This window comes from Typopeltis vanoorti, chromosome 17 (assembly GCF_054136105.1).
Source record: "Typopeltis vanoorti isolate ZY-2024b chromosome 17, IOZ_Tvanoo_1.0, whole genome shotgun sequence".
NCBI classification, from domain to species: domain Eukaryota; kingdom Metazoa; phylum Arthropoda; class Arachnida; order Uropygi; family Thelyphonidae; genus Typopeltis; species Typopeltis vanoorti.
The window spans coordinates 29,436,316-29,455,852 of NC_143565.1; the positions used below are offsets into that span (position 1 = coordinate 29,436,316).

General features: G+C 36.0%; 1 protein-coding gene across 1 annotated transcript in view; it reads right to left on the reverse strand.

Annotated features, from left to right (window-relative positions):
* LOC150097249 (uncharacterized) overlaps positions 1–19,537 on the reverse strand; it is a 550,351-nt gene that overhangs the window by 509,325 nt on the left and 21,489 nt on the right. Inside the window, exons 2-3 of the mRNA XM_090407628.1 lie at positions 18,384–18,495; positions 4,328–4,405 (exon numbers count right to left, since the gene is read on the reverse strand). Of these exons, the coding sequence (XP_090263754.1) occupies positions 4,328–4,405; positions 18,384–18,410 (105 nt within the window). The 5' untranslated portion in view covers positions 18,411–18,495. The remainder of the gene's footprint in view (positions 1–4,327; positions 4,406–18,383; positions 18,496–19,537) is intronic.

Consider the following 19,537-nt stretch of genomic DNA (forward strand, 5'->3'; position numbering starts at 1 on the left):
TGCTGATGTATTATGCACTACTGCTTAAGGCTCTTTAGTGTCATTTCTAAAGAACTGGTCTTTCTTTCACAGTAGCATTGAGAGTAAGCCTTTAGTCTTTACCTCCAGCTGAGAAGATTACTGTTAAGACAAAAGTTATTTCCAACAGCAGCAAAACTCATCATATTTGGAATTTTTAAGAAAAAAAAACTAACATTACTGAACTTTCTTTTTTGTTGCATACATGTAAAAAGTTTTTATATGATGAAAATATATAATAGAATTTCTAAAACTTAAAATAATGTCAACAGACAGCTGAATTGTAGAGAAAGAAATAGTCCAGAATTAGAAGTATCTGCTTCAGCAGAAAACAATATTATTGGCTTACTTCTTTTATTAAACGGTAAAATGAAGTAATAGATATTGAATACTCTGTGAAATATTTCAAACCAATAGAAAATTAGATAAAATATTAAAAAAAATGTAAACAAAAAATTAAAAGAAATAATTGAAGAAATACTCGTATGGGCAGTATAACCCTAACAGAGTAAATGCTGTTAGATCTGCCTGTCCAGAGGCATTAGGTAGCAGCCCTACTGCTGGACCCCAGCGACAAATTAGTAACTTGCCCTGGGGAAATTCAAAATACTCAAGTCTCATGCAAAGAAAACTCAGATGGACAATCAGGGAAAAGACCACAATTCGAGAAATGGAAAACTGGAAAAAGGAACACATAATGAAGATTGCAACATGGAATATGAGAAGCATTGCACACAAAGAAGAACTTGATAAAAAACCAAACCAAACTAACATAAAGATATGTATAGTAACAGAAACAAAGAAAAAAACAAAAAGAAAAAGGTACAAAAGAAACAAACAACTATATACAAATCTACAGTGGGGTAAAAAAATAAGAAATAGCAAAAGCAGGTATAATGATTATGGTACATAAATCCCTAAAGAATAATATTGTATATTACAACTATTTGAATGAAAGACTAATAGAAATTAGACTCAAGACATTAAGAGGCCACATAACAATAATTGGTGCATATGCACCAGAAGAGGGAAAGGAAGAAGACAGTAATATATTTTATAAAGAATTACAGAATGCCATAGATAAAACAAACAAAACTGACTATTTACTACTAGCATGAGATTTAAATGCCAAAATAGGGAAAACAAAATATACAAAACAAACATAGGTAAATTTGGCGAAGATACATGTAATCAAAATGGTCGCAGATTGCGCGATTTTGTCATTTATAATAATATGAGAATAATGAATTCAATGTTTAAACACAAGGAAATACATAAATATACTTGGTCAGCCAGAGGATACAAATCAGTAATTGACTACGTTATCAAAAATTTTAAATTAGCAGAGTTAATTTTAGATGTAAGAGCATATCGAGGCTTTGAATTAAACTCCGATCATTATATGGTATCAGCAAAAATTCAATTTAAACCAAAGTGGCTAAAAACTCATAAAACTGAAAATTCTTACCAGCCAAGCTACAAAATTTCTTCATTACATGATCCTCACGTTAGACAACATTATCAAAAATGCACAAACTTAAAAACAGAAACCACACATGAATCAAGTGACATAGAAGATGAATGGGAAAATTTGAAACAAATTCTCACAAAAGCAGCAACAGAAACCTTAGGAATAAAACGAAAATGGATTAGAAAAAGAGGACTACAAGACTAGAACAAAGAAATAGAAAATATAATAAAAACAAAAAAAGGACAGTTACCAGAAATGGCTAAAATCGAAAACAATAGAAGCGGAAATAGAGTATGAAAGAAATAGTGCAATTGCAAAACGAGAAGTAAGGAAAAAACATAAAAGAAAGATGGAACAATTTCGTAACAGAACTAGAAAAGTATTTAAGCCACAACCCAAAATGTATAAAGTAATAAAATACATCAATAAAGAAATAAAAGAAAAGATAAAAATACAAACAATAGATTTAGAAAAATGGGTGACCTATTTCCAAAATCTCTGGACAGATGAGAACAATGAATTAAAATTTTATAAGACAAAGAATGACCTAATAGAAAATATCACAATGTTAGAACTGAAAAATATAATAAAAAAGATGAAAAATAGGAAAACACCAGAAGAAGACAATATAAATATAGAACTATACAAAAAATGCAGGTGAAAAATTTAATGAAAGACTTCTGAAAATTTTTAATATGGTTTGGATGTTCGGAAAAACCCCTAACTCTTGGAAAAAAGCACTGGTTATCCCAATGTATAAAAAAGGAAATAAAGACAATTGCAATAACTATAGGGGAATTAGTCAGCTGAATACAGGATATAAAATATATGCAAGAATATTAAAAGAGAAACTAAGCAATATTGTAGAGGACAAACTACTAGAAGAACAAAATGGTTTCCGAAAAAGGCCGATCCTTTACTTTAAAATTATTAATAGAAAAGAGAAGAGAATTTGAAAAAGAAACACACGTTGCCTTTATTGATTATGAAAAAGCCTTTGACAAAATTAGTAGACAAAAATTGTTTAAAATATTAACCGATTTAAACATACCAAACCAACTTTTACAATCCACTCAAGAAATATATATACAGGAAATAAAATAGCAGTTAAATTAGAACACATTTCCGAATGGAAAGATATATCAAGAGGAGTATGACAAGGATGTACCCTCTCACCTCTGCTTTTCAATATATATATATATAAATAAAATTATAACACTCTGGAAACAGTATAACCCATTTGGTATACAAATGACCCCACAAATGAAGATCATTAAAATCATTAAATGATATCTCAAAACAATATAATATGGCAATATCTAAAGAAAAAACAAAAATAATGGCATTCAAAGGAGAAAACCCAATAAGAAGTAAAATAGTGATAGATAATAAAATACTAGAACAAGTAAACACTTTCAGATACTTGGGATGTAATCTATCATATGAAGAAGAAAAAAGACATAAAAGACTAAAATATCAAACTTTGTCAAAGTAAATGGCATAATAAATAATATATTTAAACCATCCCTAGTACAAAAACACACTAGAATCAGACTATGTAATGTCTTGTCAAAACCAATTCTACTATAACGAAACGAAACATGGACCATAAAAAGGAAAGATGTTGGATATACAGAAAAACAGTTGGATATACCACTTGGGACCACAAAACAAATGAAGAAATCTTACAATCCCTGAAAATAAAACCAATGAATTACTACCTAAGACAGTATAAACAAAAATGGCTAGAACATTTAAATCGAATGGACAACAGCAGACTACCAAAAATATTATACAGATACAAAATATGTGGAAAAAGAAGAATCTGAAGACCAAGAAAGAGATGGCATGAGACCAGAACAGGCCACTTGGCCTAAATTCCATGTTAGGAAGAAGAAGATTAAAGAAATACATGAATTCTTCTTTGATTTGTAAAGCCATAGGTTAAATTTTGAATCTACTTATCTCAGTGTGAAATAACTACACATTCACTGTGTGTTTAGTGATCAGCAAGTCGAAAATTTACAGAGTTTAAGCCGGGTACACATCCGCTCCTCCGCTGCATATAAAAAATAGAAAGTCAGTAGTGTAAGGTTGCCCCTGTAATGTGACGCCTAGGGCAGACACCCATCTTGTCTAGTGCTCCCACCAGCTTTGTACAACACATAGCAAAAAACATCTTGTAGTTTTGCTAAGTGTTATTGAAAGGTATAGTTTTTATTATAATATATTTAGTGCATATCCACATTTAATAAACACTAATATTAAAACATGTTTTTATTTTATTTTTCTCAACTCATTTCAGCTGCCCTTGAAGAAGGCACCCCCCCCCCCATGCTATGCATCGTCTGCTTACCATGTTAGGCCAGTCCTGGGAGGGAGAAGGTGAGATGATTTTGGAGTTTTAATATTTTTTGAATTTGATGGGGATTGCTGCCATTGGCCAAGGTGTTGAGAATGTAGTCAAGTTCAATGGTGAGGGTACCTGTCAGAACTTAATTTTTGTTCCTATTATATACAGTTTTGTAATTCCATATCACTTGGGTGCAGTGGGGAAATAATGTGACTGTTGAGGGAACACCCATTGAGCCGACTAGGAAGCATTATTTAGGACTTTAAGCTCAACTTTGGTTGCCATGCTTCAGCCTCAATCAACCATTGTTAGTGCCTGCATACACATACTGTACTGTGTTCCCTAATATGGGCAATTTGACTTTGCCAAAATATTAAAAATATTAAGCCTTACTGGTAGAAAGTCTTAATCTTCAACATGACACATTTTAACTCTGTTAAGTACTCATTGCTATTATGAACAGTAACTAAGTTTTCAATAAATACCTTCTTCACAGCCTGCACAACATCAACAACATGTTCAGGTGCTCCATCTAGATCGACAGGAAAATGCAGAGGCTCTTTCTGTAGGTAGAAAACAAACAGCAAATATTAGTTTCATTTATTATTAAATAAATTAGGTGACTTCAAAATGAAAATTTTTAAAAATCTCAGTTACAATTTTCCAGTCCTCTGCATACAAGTTGTCAGTCTTCAAAGAATCTAAATGCTGTTCTCCAGAATATTTTCCAATGGAGTTATCTAAGTCATTAAATGATGTAACATGCTGAGAGTTAATGACTTAGTGGATGTGGTTACAATGGAGAGAAGTTAATATAAAAGATTATAATCAAACAATGGGAAGATCTACTAGTATATCCCACTTAAAATTAACAAAAATTCACTATATTAATGCTTCTTATTGAATTTTTGACAAGATTTGTATCACAGAAAGTATATTACCTTCAGTGGCAAATTCTCCATGCTTGCTATACTTGCTGGGCAAGCTCATTACTTGAGAAAGAAGTAATATTTATTTGTTAATAAATGCATGCATTTATAAGCTATTTTTGTAGACAGAAGACATCATAAGATTGCGCGGCAATAATTGAGCTTTGCATTGTGTATCGAAGGCCGATGCTTGCTTGTCTAGTCAAAGCTATCTTGGCTTGCTCGGTTGTGTGAGCTTCCAGGTCCTCGCTACAGTACTGTGATTTCATGCACGCGCATAGCCATTTCCGCTCCCTTCACATCGTCTTAAACACAGGCCATACGCAGTGAAAGTAGCTTTAGCCAGTGAGCTTCAGCCAGCCTGTACAGGTGTGCGTATTGCTTGGGAAAATTAAGTTACAACCAACTTTTTATGACGATATTATTGACCAGTTCATAAAGAACTGTAGGGTAGAATTTGTATTTAAGTAGCTAAATTGAAAAAGATAGAATATCATTGGTAAAATAAATGTTGTATTTGTATGATTAAATGCATATAAATTTCTAAATATATAGTTTTAAATGGTCAGTAATTCATTATTGAGCTAATCAGACTTCAATCACACCTCTCATTCCCTGAATGATAACAAGAGCAAGCGTGAATTTCAAGACTAGTATTTGCCCCTGATTACTGTAGAATCTCATGAATACAAATTTAGTTCATAGAAGGCCTTGCATGAGAAAATAAGAAAACACTGCAGGGAAGCACATACTAACACAAAAAGATATAGGCAGATTGAGAATCTTTGAAAGGAAAATATTAAGGAAGATATATGGACCAATAAAAGAAGAAAATGGGATACGGAGAATTAGAACAAATAATGAACTTGAACAACTAACTAATGGTGAAGATATAGTAAAATATATCAAGTCACTAAGAATAGTGTGGTTGGGGCATAGAAAGAATGGAAAAAGATAAAGGAGTTAAAAAAAATATTTGAATGGAAACCGTTAGGGCTAAGGAAGAAAGGTAGACCAAGAAAAAGATGGACTGATGCGGTACAAAAAGATCTTATAACACTAAAAGTTAAGAATTGGAAGAATATTTTATAGAAAAGAAAAGAATGGCTAAAAATTATTTTGCAAGCTAAAACTCATAAAGAGTTGTAAAGTTAGAAGAATAAAATTCAGTTTATTAGTATCAAAAAGACTATTGTTTTTCCTCAGGTAAAATTAATAATGTTAGGTATTATGGTTAATGCAAAGATTGGTACACCTCTGTTAATATAGCATCACTAGCATAAACAGAACTGCTATGCTGTATATATGTTCCCAAAAGGTGGTACTGATTAGAATGATTTTAAGGCTTTACTAAAGAATATTAAAATATTGTTAAAAAAATTGTAAATCTGAACATGCTGTAATTTGTTCTGAAATAATTAATGCCAATAATCAACAGCACTACCTACCAGATATTAAATGCCATTTATAGGTGACCAAATTTAAATACCTTAAATTTTCTATACAAATTAATAGTTGTTGGGGTGCTTAAGGGTCAAAGCTGTATAACTGAGAGGAAACTTCCACATAGCCTTAAAGGAATGCGGAAAACCGACCAGGGATTCTGATCTAATGTCCAATCCTCACCTTCTCGTGGTGCACCCTATTGGGTATCTACCTGGATACTGAATGGACGAGGATGGGATAGCAATTTGGGATTTAACCGACCAAATTGTATTCTTATTGGCTTAAACCAATTTACAAAATGATGGTACAACATGACAAAATTTCATGCCGGCTGGGGCGTCGCCTGGTTACACAAGGCTGCCCCCGCTGTTTTTGCCAGGGAACTAGGGTGAACAGCGAAAAGTCAGCTACTGGAACAAATCTGAAAGCAAACACCAACTCAACATCACCAGAGTTAAAGATCGGTACTATCAACATAAGAAGCCTGAATGGCAAAGAAATGGAGCTAGCTGAGGAATTAGATAAGTACCAGATCGACATTATAGGGGTGACTGAAACAAAAAAGACAAAAACTGGTAAGATCTTTTTGAGCAATAAATACAAAATGTTATATTCAGGCAATAACAATCAAGGAAAAGGAGTAGCCATAATATTCAACACAAAATACGAGGCTAATCTTCTTGAATGGCAGGCAGTCTCAAGTAGAGTGATGTGGGCAAATATCAGAACGGGGAACTGGACAATGAGATTAATTTGTCTCTATGGTCCCACAGAAGGTTCTACTAAGGCAGAAGTGGAGGAATTTTTTGATGCTTTAGAAAAAGCAAATACCTGTTGGATTTCTGCTCAGGACATGGACTGGTTATTACTAACATCATGTTCCAACATAAAAATGTGCACAAATTCACATGGAGAGAAGAGGCAAGGAATAAGAAGTCGCATTGATTATGTTATTGTTGATAGTGATGTTTTCTCCCTGGTGCAGAACACCAGAGTGTACAGAGGATTTGAAATTGGAAGTGATCACTATTTAGTCTTGAGCAGGATAAAATTGAATTTCATATTGAAAAGAATAACATGTAAGAAAGTTTTAAAGCGAATAAAAGTTGAGCAGTTCTCAGATGTGAACTGTAGACTAAAACATACAAAGATTATTGAAGAAAAAATGAAAGAGTTTGAGAACAGGAATCAAACCTTGGAGATTCAGTGGCAAACTCTGAAGAAAACATTGATTGATTCTGTCAGAGAGGCATGTGGTGAGGTTATCTGCAAGGATAAAAAAATCAGAACTACCTGGTGGACACAGGAAGTTAAAGAGCCAGTGAAGGAAAAGAAGAAAGCATATCAAAAGTTCCTGTCAAATAAGTCAGCTTGTGCTCTTAGAGAATACAGAGACAAATGCAAGAATGCTAAACACTGTGTAAAACTAGCTAAACAAAAGTCATGGGAGGACTTTGGTAAGAATATAGAAAATAAATATCAAGAAAGTGGCAAAATATTCTGGAGGTTGTTGAAGAAGCTTAGGAATGGAGGAAAGAGTGCTGTAAAAGGAGTTAGAGATGATAAAGGTAACATGAAAACGGGAGAAAAAGATATACTTGAAGTATGGAGTAATTACTTTGAAAAACTGCTAAATGAAACAAGTAGTGATGACAGCACAGTGGTAAAAAACACTGACCAGGCATGCAGTCAGGAATACATATCCATACTTGAAGTAGAAAAAAGCCATCAAAGGCTTGGAAAGGCAGCAGGGGTAGATGATATTCGACCAGAAATGCTGAAGTATGGTGGTATAAGAGTCTTACAGTGGCTGCACTGCATAGTTCAGAAAGCCTGGACAGAGGGACGAATTCCCAATGATTGGAGTAGAGCTCTCATAGTACCCATATATAAAAAGGGAAATAAAATTGAATGTGAGAATTACAGAGGTATTTCCTTACTGAGTGTTCCTGGGAAGATCTATGCAAGTATACTTGAGAAATGGTTGAGAAGAATTGTGGAAGAAAAGCTTGGTGAAGAACAAGCAGGATTCAGGCCAAATAGAGGCTGTCAGGATCAGATCTTCACTTTACGACAAATAGTCAAGAAAGCATGGGAATATAACAGATATCTGTATTTAAGTTTTGTCGATTTGGAAAAGGCATATGACAAGGTGCCAAGAGAGAAGCTATTCAATACGCTACAGTTATATGGTGTCAATGGGGCATTATATCAAGCAATACTTAGTCTTTATTTGAGTTGTAAGTCAGCAGTTAGAATTGAAGGAAGTACAGGAAGGTGGTTTAATGTTAAATCTGGTGTGAGACAAGGATGTACATTATCCCCCCTCCCCAACATATATGAATTATCAAATTTACCATACATTCATGTCATTTCTCATGGAAAGAAAAGATATACAAGATATATGGTTACAGATATATGGGATTACAGTGTCCCCCTCCAAATTTTTTTTTTTTCCACAGAGCATCTAGAGAACCAAGTACTCAATACAAACCAAACCAAAAGTCTAGACTATGTATATATATGCTATTTGGCCCTACCTAAGATACATGAAATATATTTTTAGTACATTAAAGAGCTGTCATAAAAAATACACTAATTAGAATAATCAAGTGTCTTCCCCCCCTCAGATTAGATACACTAGTTATGTGTTTTCTAAATGGGTCATTATTGTTTTCTGTTTACAGAAAATCTACACACCACACACACACACACGGGAAGATACTTAATAGATGCAGTCACACCATCAAAGCACTTACACAGAGTTAAGAATACTGTCCTTATGAAATAACTTTTGTCACAGAACTCGGGTTATCTTCACTATGCCTTTTCAACCAATGATTATAACTTCTATAAAATAAGCAAAATACTACGTGTCTCTCTCACTTCATACAGAAAATCACAACAAAACAATTCCCATCTCTTATATCCAAGATAAATCTGAAAAGATAGGTAAAGGACTTCATAACTGTCCCCATTGTTCACATATACTTTCAGAATTGTCTTTCATTATGGTGCTGATGCATACAAGAAAAATGTGTATGAGAGCAAGAATAAGTAAAATCTTTGTTGGAAATGTTTCATAAGTGAGTATAAGAAATATAAGTCATGTAGGGAAAGAAAGAAAGAATGTAGTGACTGATATGGATATAAGGTAGGATTGTCACAGTATTGTGGAGAATGTAGCATAAGCAGTGAATGATGACGCATGAAATATGAAAGAGTTTGAAGGAAGTAGTTGAAAGTAATAATGTGGATGATGAGATGCTAGGGTGGAAAGAAATTGCACGCTCATGTCCTTCACAGGACAAACATGAGTGCAAGCAAATGGAGAAATTACTGGCATGTGGTATGGTGAATGGAAAAAGCATAAAAGTATGAGAAACTGGAAGAAAAGAGATAAAATTGTATGAAGATTCGATGATAACAGGTATACTTAATGAGAAAATGATGAAAGCATATTTTCAGGTGCAAAAATAAAGGATGTTATAGTTCGCCCACAGATTACAGACACTTCTGTGCATGTCCCAAAAAGGAGAATCCATTCCGATAATAGGGTAACAATCTGCATGGTGGGATGAGTTGTTTATTATTATATGTCAGAAAATTAACTTCTGTTTTATGATCATTGTAGTTAACTATGTTGCTTGTATAACAGTTGGAAAATTTTACCTATAAAGCATGTGATTTCGCGTGTTGAAGACCAATTCATACGTCCTTCATTTCTTTCTCCCCTTCAGCATGAATCGACTATTCTTGGCAAGTTTCCAAGTGGAGATCTCTAAAGCGTGGGCATACTATAGTGAAGCTTTAAGTTTGCAGAAGAAAGAAGTGAATGAATTAATTGTTTTGGCAGGCACAAATGATTTGAAAGGTGAGAAATATGCAATGAGAGAAGATAGGAACGAGTTGTTAGAAGAAACAAAATGAAAAGTAAGAAAGTAAAGATTGCAAGTCTGCTTCCTCGGCATGATGGGAGAGAATTGAGAAGAAGGACCATGATTGCCAATAAGTCAATGAGAAGATTGTGCAGGAGGAATGGTGTGCAGAAGATGAATTCATAGATGTGTGGAGTGAATTTGATGGATGTAAGGACCTATATATGCCTGATGGACTGCACTTAAATGGTTTCGGAGTTAAGTGCTTGGAGAAAGTGTTGTTATGAGAGTTTGAAGATGCAAAACCAGAGAAACTAGAGATATTAGGGGGAAAGCAATCAACTTTGCATCTAGCCACCCCTGGGAGAGATAAGTATGAGTGCGGGAATAATTATGAGAAGCTGAGTGCAGTTTCCCAGGCTTCCAATCTGAATGGACGGGTAATGACATTATGTAAGGTTAACTGTAGGTCCAAGGGGATGTTGAAATGCATGTACATGAATGCACAAAGTATCAGAAATAAAGGGGAGAGAAGTTTTTAGCACTGGTCAGTTCAAATGGGCCAAAAATTATTGCACCTGGTTGTCAGAGAATGGTGTAGTTACAGGGATAGAATATAATGGATATTGTATTTTCAAGAGAAGATAGAAGAAATAGGGCAGGAGGTGCAGTATTATTAGTGATAACTGAAAAACTTCAACCAACAAAAATAAAAGTAAAGGAAGACTGCAGATCTAATGAAAATAGCTAATTTGAGGTGTCTGGTGTGTGAGATAGAGGACATTAGGTGTGTGCCAAGCAATTATCATGGGAGACCTGAATGATGGAGATATAGATTGGAAGGAAGATAAGCCACATGGCAAAATGGAAATAATATTTATACAGTTACTAAGGGATATTACCTGAAACAGCATGTGATGGAATGAACCAGGGGTTTGAGACTGTTAGATCTGGTGACAGCATCAGAAGATCTATCTATAACTACAGTAGCAACAGTAGCAAAACAAGCAATTATGACAAACTTAGGAGGCAACTTGGAGCAGTGCCATGGCATAATAAACTACATGGAATGAATGCCATTAGTGCATGGTAAGTGGTCAAGGATTGTTTGAGCGAGGCAGTATCAGAGTGCATAACCAGGATCAGGATGATAAATTGAGTATGGATTAATTGGATGACTAGCAATATAAAGCAGGAGATGCAAAAAAGAAAGCATTGTGGAAGGAATATAAACAACAAGCAGCATGCTCATGAGCAGTAAAAATACAAGCAAGAAGGGTAACTAGTATGGTAAGGAAGGCAAAATCAGATTTTGAGAAAAAATTAGCTAAGCAGGCCAAAGTAAATCCAAAGTTTTTTTTGCTAAGTAGCAAGCAAGAGAAAGAATGATTATGGAAAGATAACTTTACTTAATGCTGATGTTAGGAAAATGACAGAAGCAGAAGAATAGTTCAGTTACTAAGTGATCACTTTGCAAGGTTATATCATCCATGTGGTGACTTTGCAGTTACTGAGGTGACAGACTCATGTGAGCATTGAAGTACATGACTGGAAATACTCAGTATATTGAAAAATATCAATGTGAATATAGCAGTGTGGCTGGATGGTATGTCTTTGTGCTACGAGAATGTGCAAGTGAACTGGCAGTGCCTCTAACTTCATCAGAGGCACTGCCAGTGCCTCTGATGAAATTATTTAATGAGACTTAGATGAAAGTCTCAGCTGTAGCAAGGTTCCAAGGGAGTGGAAAGAGGATAAGATAGTTCCATTACATAAAGGTAGTTCCAAGACAGAAGTAGCAAATTACAGCCCAATCAGTATCTCTGAGCAGTGGTTAAAGTATTGGAAAAATTAGTCAGCTATCAGCTAACGCCTTTTTATTCCCGTATACGGGAGTAGGCGAGGCCATTTAGCCCTATCTAACTTTTAGAGACTGAGTGGGCAGTTCAATCTCCACTGGTACCCAATCAGAGACAGATGGCCCAAGGCTATCACTAATTAAGCGGTACGCAGTGAAGAGAGACGGCTCAAATGTGCCGCCATCTCGTGGTCCCTAACCCTAACACAAATATATTTAATGTCTGAAATAATGTGGGTTCTACGGTCGATTTTCTTGAGTTTACAGGACGAAAAACCCGAGTTTCCGGGAGGAAAAACCTGCTTGCCCGTGCCAGAGATCGACTAACTCGGAAACCGGTTGAAAAAAGGCTTAGAAAAATTTCCTCTAGTCGCCGACTAGACTCGAAACCAAGACTTCCTTCGTGCGGCTAAGCGCGGTGGTGTGCAAACGCCACATCCACTGAGCTACACAGGCTCCACAGGAAAAATTAGTTAAAAGTAAAATTCAGGAATGGGTGGATAGAAATACGATACTTCATAGGGAACAGTATAGTTTGTAAAAGGTAGGTCCTGCCTCAGTAATTTATTCACATTTTATATAATAAGGTGACAGCAGAATTAGATAAAGGAAATGGCTACACCATGACATTGCTGGACTTTTTAAAGGCATTTTGACATGGAAAACTATTACATAAGTTGCAGCAAATAGGAATGGATATGAGGCAGTGGAATGGATGGGGAGAGGGGGGGGGGTATGGTGGAGTGGAATCAAGCCAAATGAGGGTGATTAGTGGAGTGCCCCAGGGATCTGTATTAGGACCATTACTCTTTAATTTGTATATTAATGATATAGCAGAAGATTTGAAGAGAGCAATAGTTGATAAAGGTGATACAGATATCTTACAAGATGATTTAAATAAATTGGCAGCATGGGCAAAGGACAATGGTTGTCATTTCAATGTTCTAAAATGTAAGATAATGCACTTTAGGATGAAAAGATTACACACTTTGTATCGTATTGAGGGTACTAGTTTACAGGAAATTGATCAGGCTAGAGATCTGGGGGTGATGGTGGATAAAGATATGAAATTCAGAAGACATATAGCAAGAGTTGGCAAAATAGCTCTCAGGATTACTTGGATGCTGAAGAACACATTGACAAGTAAAGATAGGGAGGTTATTATCTCTCTTTATAAAGCTATGTTTTGGCCATATATTGACTACTAAGCACAGATTTGGTCGCTTGCATTTCTTGGGTCAGGAGATAGTGGAGAGGATTCAGAGATGAGTAATCAGGCTGGTGAAAGGTCTGTGGAATGTTCTTATGAGGACAGATTGATGATATTTGGGTTGGATAATACTACAGAAGAGGCATAAACAGAAACAGAACATCTATAAGAAAGTTATCAGTGAATTTATGGGGGGGGGGGGGGAAACAATGATTAGCCTGACTACCTTCTGCTGTATAGTGTCAAGCATTCATAGGAAGGTTTTAAGCAGTGGTGTACCACCCTAAATGGTGGTACACCACTGCTTAAAACCACTGTCTCCCTCTATGAGGAGGGAGACTACTGTGTTCAGTGCAGGTAATGTTCTCTACATTTAATACCTCCAATGTTGTTTGCACAAATGTAGGCAACATTACATGTACATCAAATACCAAACAAGCAAATGGCAGTGAGATGTGTAATACTGAATTTCTTAATGTAGAAAAGTATATTCGTGTGGAATGCTTATGCAAAAGCTTTACTTTTAGAGCATAGTTGAGCAACAGCTGTTTCCACTGAAACAACAGAACAGATTCATTTGCTATGACACAAAGACTTTGAATAGGCAATGCATAAACACACTAGAAACAATTCATATACCTTGATGATGAACTGGATCCAGTCATTGCATTCTTCCTTGCAGAAGTGTTGACCTGTGATCTATAATCAAATTCTGAGTGAACAAGTGTGTGATAAAGGCAAAGCAATATCAATCAGTATCCAGAGAGAGTGCAAAAGATATTGAATGGTCTATTGTGTTGTTCCTCTTAGTTAATGACCATGTGTGTGTGTGCATGGAGCATACGCTTTCTGTTCAAAAATGAGCCCCAAAAATTTGACTTCTCTTAATATATAACAGTTTCTAACATCATGGTCTGAGTGAAGAGCTTGGTAGAAGTGTACACACTTTTCTTTTGAAAACCTGAGCCCCATTACTAAATATCCAAGAACAGATACAATCAACTGCTTGCTGCAGTTGCTTTCCAAAGACCATTATGTAACAAGAATAACAGAAAACTGTGAAGTCATCAACATATAGAGCATTGTTCACTATGGGAGGAAGTTGTTCAGTAACTGAATTTACTTTGAAGACAAAGAGCATCACACCTAAGGCAGAGCCTTGGAGGCCTGCAGGAACCCCCTTGACTGGGCAGATGACTTCTTTCATATTAGCATAAATGTGGAGAAGTCCTGCTCATTAGCACTTGTCTCTTTAGGGCATGACAAGAAGCTAAAGGTCGAAAATCTTGAGTTTTTCCTGCACGATAGGCCATTGCATTGATTCACATTCCTGGAGGAATGGAGACACCAAAAGGGCAGTCTTCTATTCCCTTCTCTTTAGAAACTGTTTTGTCATCTTTAAGAAAAACTCCTTTCAAACTACAGCAAAGGCTTTTCCTCCTTCCAAATTATTTGCTCTCTAGGTACTATCAAAAGTTGATACTCGGACATACCTACATCTCAGTACTGTCCCGTATGGATAGGGCTATTCATTCTGCTGTTCATTTGTGGCTTAGGCTTCCTTTAGATACTCCTGTTGCTTATTTTCATGCCAAGGCGAAGGATGGCAGACTTGGTATTCCTTTCCTCCACTGGCTTATCCCACACCCTCCATTATAATAGAATTAAGAAATTAGAAATATCTATTTCTCAAATTTGCAGACATGCATTTCATTGTCCTGTTATCCAGGACTTTTGGCATACTACAAGGTGGACCAAGTATCAAGGTCAACTGACAGAGACTGCATTGGCAGAGCATAAGAAATGGGCTACACAGCTATATAGCTCTGTCGATAGTGCATCACTTTATGAATCTAATCTAGTGCCTCCCCAGCATCAATAGGTTCGAGAAGGTCTAGACTCCTACCTAGTTATGAATTTATTGACTTAATCAGGGCTAGGATCATTGCCCTGCCCACGAGGGCCTGCACAACCCACGGCGGCAGAGGTGACAGAAGTTTGACAGGTTGCCACTACAGTGAAACCCTTTCTCATATTGCCCAATGTTGTTTTCGAACTCATGATATTCAGGTAAAGCAGCATAATGCCGTGGCCTCCATATTAAATAACCAGTTGAAAAACAAAGGTTGGGAGACTGCGGTTGAACCACACTATAGGAACTATAGCTGGTATTAGAAAGCCCAATTTAATTGCAAAGAAGGATGAAAGAGTTTGTGTTATTGATGCACAGATAGTGGGTACTGGGCACCCATAGGATTGAGGTCTCATATTATGATTAGAATATAGTAGAATATCTTGCTTGACAGATTGAAGAGGAGTTTGGGGCAGCTCCTCATTTCGCTAGTGTTACCATCTCTCTTCATGGTGTAATGACAGTTACAAGGATTTGACTTCTATAGGCATTACTTCAGCAAACATTAAGATCTTGTCACTTAGATATTTTCAGGGCACACTAGTGGCTTAGCATTGTCAGCAACAAAAGACTTCCTTTTACCTTGCACCAGTGTGAGATAGATCTTGATGTATTTTGGCTTTGGCCTTTCTGGCCTACTGAGGCAAAGGCCTTTGCCCGAATAGGCCAGAAAGAGAACATTTCAAACTCCAACTTTGAAATGTTCCTCTCCATGTGGGCTACATGAACTATACTTTTCTTTTCATATTCATTGCTCTACTTCTCCTGAGTCTTTTTTACTCTCTCTTCTAAGCTGCTATTTTGCTGGAATTCAATGGTCTCCACATTGCGATTCATGGTCATCCAGAAAGTAGATCCTAGTAATCTTGCTTTACATTTGTTTCTTCTTTGGAAAGATGGACGGTTCTCAATGGCATGCGAGAAAAGTTGGCTGGCAGACTTGCATGCAAGGATAATCAGTGTTGTTGCAGCCCTGGGCTTGTTACAGAGCTGGTATAGCATCCATGGTCACCCTGGTATTCCATTTCAGATCACATTTATTGCTTGCCAAATAGCAGGCATCCATTTGTGGCTCTGTAGTGGTAGTGGGTGGGAATCTCTAGCACCAAATTAAAAATACTTTTGAGTATGAATCATTTAGTCTCAAATTTTTCAGGGCTGCTCTCACAAGGTCCCAACCAAGTAGAGTATCACCAACTGTACAGGAGTGAAGGAATGTCTCGAGCAGAAAAGTGCCCACATTGTTTATTTTTAAGGCTGAGATGTACTCATGACAGAAAAAAGCTAAGAATGAGTTCAGTCCAGAGGAAGTAAGCTGAAATCTTTCATGAAAGAAACAATGCAGAACTGCATGTTGGTAGCAGCGAAGTAAGCAAGATTATCCTTGTCACCACTGAAGAATAGCAAAAAAAAAAAAGGTCAGAGGTTAAGGCATCAATTGGTTGATCTTCAGGCTTGAAATGATTAATTATACCGCAAGGTCTATAAAATAAAGAACAGGAATGGAGTGTCATCAGCAAAGCTATAGATAGGATTCATGGTTGGTGAATGACTAAAGAGGAAGCTGGCAAGACAACTGCAAATGGTAGAAGGCAGACCATAAGATGACAGCCTGAAAGGCAGATATTTTAATAAATGTCCTGGAAATATCAAGTACAACTAAATTTCTCCAAACTTTCCCATTGCTAGAGAGAAATTTGGCAATGTCTTATTGGAGGAGCCAATTTTTGGATGATCAGAGTGCTGGGTAGCACTTGTGTAGAATAATAAATACCAATTCCGGCTGTTAAGACCAGAGATCAAGATTGATGGCGAGTCTTTCTGAGAGTAATCAAAGCAGACTATACCCATGAAATTACACAAATGTATATGACATTATTCCCAAAATAATCTCTTATGGGACCAAAAGAGTTGTTTCCACCTAGGTTAATCCATGAATTGTTGCAATAAACTGCTTTTCATTAGAGGTAAAATTCAATTGACAACACAATGATCCTGAGAAATGGCAACTTTGCTACAGATATCAATAAAATGAAGAGTTTCTTCTGATGTGAATTCTGGAAGAACATTTTGACAATTTCTGCTCACTTTGTCCAGCTGGTGAAGATCCTACTAGCCATCATCTTGTGTTGTCTCATTGTCTCTGTCCAAGAGGTTGACTACCATGATGTGACTCATGGTTGACTATGGGTGTAAGGAGAATATGGTGAAGACCTTATCTCTTCCACATTGTTGTAAGTATTCATGGCTATAGATTCATGTGTGTTCATAGGGCCAGTTTGCCTGTTCTGAGGGATGAAAAACTCTCTATTCCCCATATGAGATAGGCTAACTCACCTCTAGTTGAAAGAGACCAGATAAAAGTTCCTCACATCATGAAACGGGAATCAAACCCAGGTCTTTCTGACTAAAGAGCTTCATCTATACCAACTGAGCTACGGAGACTCTACAAGCCATATACAAATGCTTAGAGTCAGATTGGTTTCAACAGCTAAATGCAGTGCTTGGGATTAGCCAAAAAGTGGCTATCCAGAATAAATATGGTCTTTGAGAGTGTTTTCAAATATAATTAAGCAATTTATAACACAAAACATTTTGAAGCAGTCACATTTAAGACAAACTTAAACTGCATTGCCTGAGTGTGTTGTGGGTGTAGACACATTGAATCAGTTTAAAGCACGGTTGGATAGGCATTCTGTGAAATAGTGTGCCTCCCACAATGAGTCTCTGACTCCATGGAGGTCAAATGTTAATAATAAATAACAATAATAATTTAAGACAAACTTACTTTGATATTGTATGTGTGATATATAATGTATAATGTTTTTTGTATAAGTTTATTCTTTGTTAAAAATTAACTACAGAACATATCATAAGCATATTATTATTTGACACCTCCAGGGTGTCCAAGACTCATCGAGGAAGAGCACCTACTCTCCAACTCCACCACTCATCATCCACCAACCACTTCATCTACACCAACGCCACCTACTGTCCACCACCGCTAATATTTTCACAGACAACCAAAAACATCCATGCCCATGGTAGGATTCGAACCCTCGGTCTTTTGGCTGGAGAGCAGATACGCTAACCACTCGGTCAACCAGGCTGGGTGGTTGGCCTATTGGTTATATAATAAAATAAGATTAACAATTTACTAATGTGGTTATTTAAAAGAGTTGAAGACTCATATTACAGATGAAAAAAATCATGTGTGAGTGAAGCAATAATAAAAACAAACAAACAAAATATTCAAGCTAATAAAACTACACTTCACTCAAATTTAATCGATTAAGACATGAACTTGCTTGAGGTTCTGCACTGTCAATCTCCATTATTTATGTAGCACTTAACTGCTTTATATTTACTCCATTTGATAAGAGTATTCAGCAGTGGTTCTTTGGAATGACACATATGTCCCTGCAAAAGTCATAATAACAGTAATTTGAAATTCTCTCTTTCTTTATAATTTAGACAGAAAGAAAAAAAAATACACTTAATAAGCATATTAACATTAATTTCAGTAATGAATTGCAATAATTACAATATAAGATAAATGAGAGAACTATAAGCTTAAAATATATGAAAAATATACGTGAAAGGCATTAAAAGCCATTTTAAGGACTTTCCTTGTATTAAAAGTGTAAAGAACTTAAAATGATGGAAGAAATTGCTACACAATGGATGAAAGTTTCTATTCAGAAACTTCCTTCTGGCAATTTCTTTACTCGCGTAGCTACTATAAGTTATTATTAATGGAAAATCTGCAGCAAAAAATCCTCTGCAAAATGGAAAGAACATTTGGAGTTTTGAAGACTTCATTTCATTTAGTTTGTAAAACCTGTATGAAATGAAGTCTTCACATTTTACATGGTCGCAACCAACAAAAACTCAATGAAAGAGTGATACACCTCTTTTATACCAAATCCATCTAAGGAGTTCTATGCATTAGAAATATGCCAAAAAAATTATCGGTTTTTAAATCACAAATGTTATACATACTATTATTATTATTATTATTACATTACACCTCCATGGAGTCCAAAGATTCATCGAGGGAGGGCATCTACTCTACAACTCTTCGTCTCACTACTCCACCGATCTTCATCACCAACGCCATCTATCACCGATTACCACCACTAGTACTTTCACAGACACTCACAAATATCCATGCCCATGGCGAGATTCGAACCCCGCAGCCTTTTGGCTGGAGAGCGAATATGCTAACCACTGCCAACCAGGCCAGCACCTGTGAATAAACTCTCAACCCTTTTTGCCAACGGTTGTAATGGTAATTTCATGTCCTCAAAGAAAATCCAGCAGGTACTTGAAATTAATATTATCTTAGATATTTTCTGTAACTAACTTTTCCTAAACATTTCTCTATGTCAAGTACTGATTTTCTAATCTACTGTTTAGATCATCACAAAAAACAGTTTTTCCTTATTCTATCAGCTGCCTT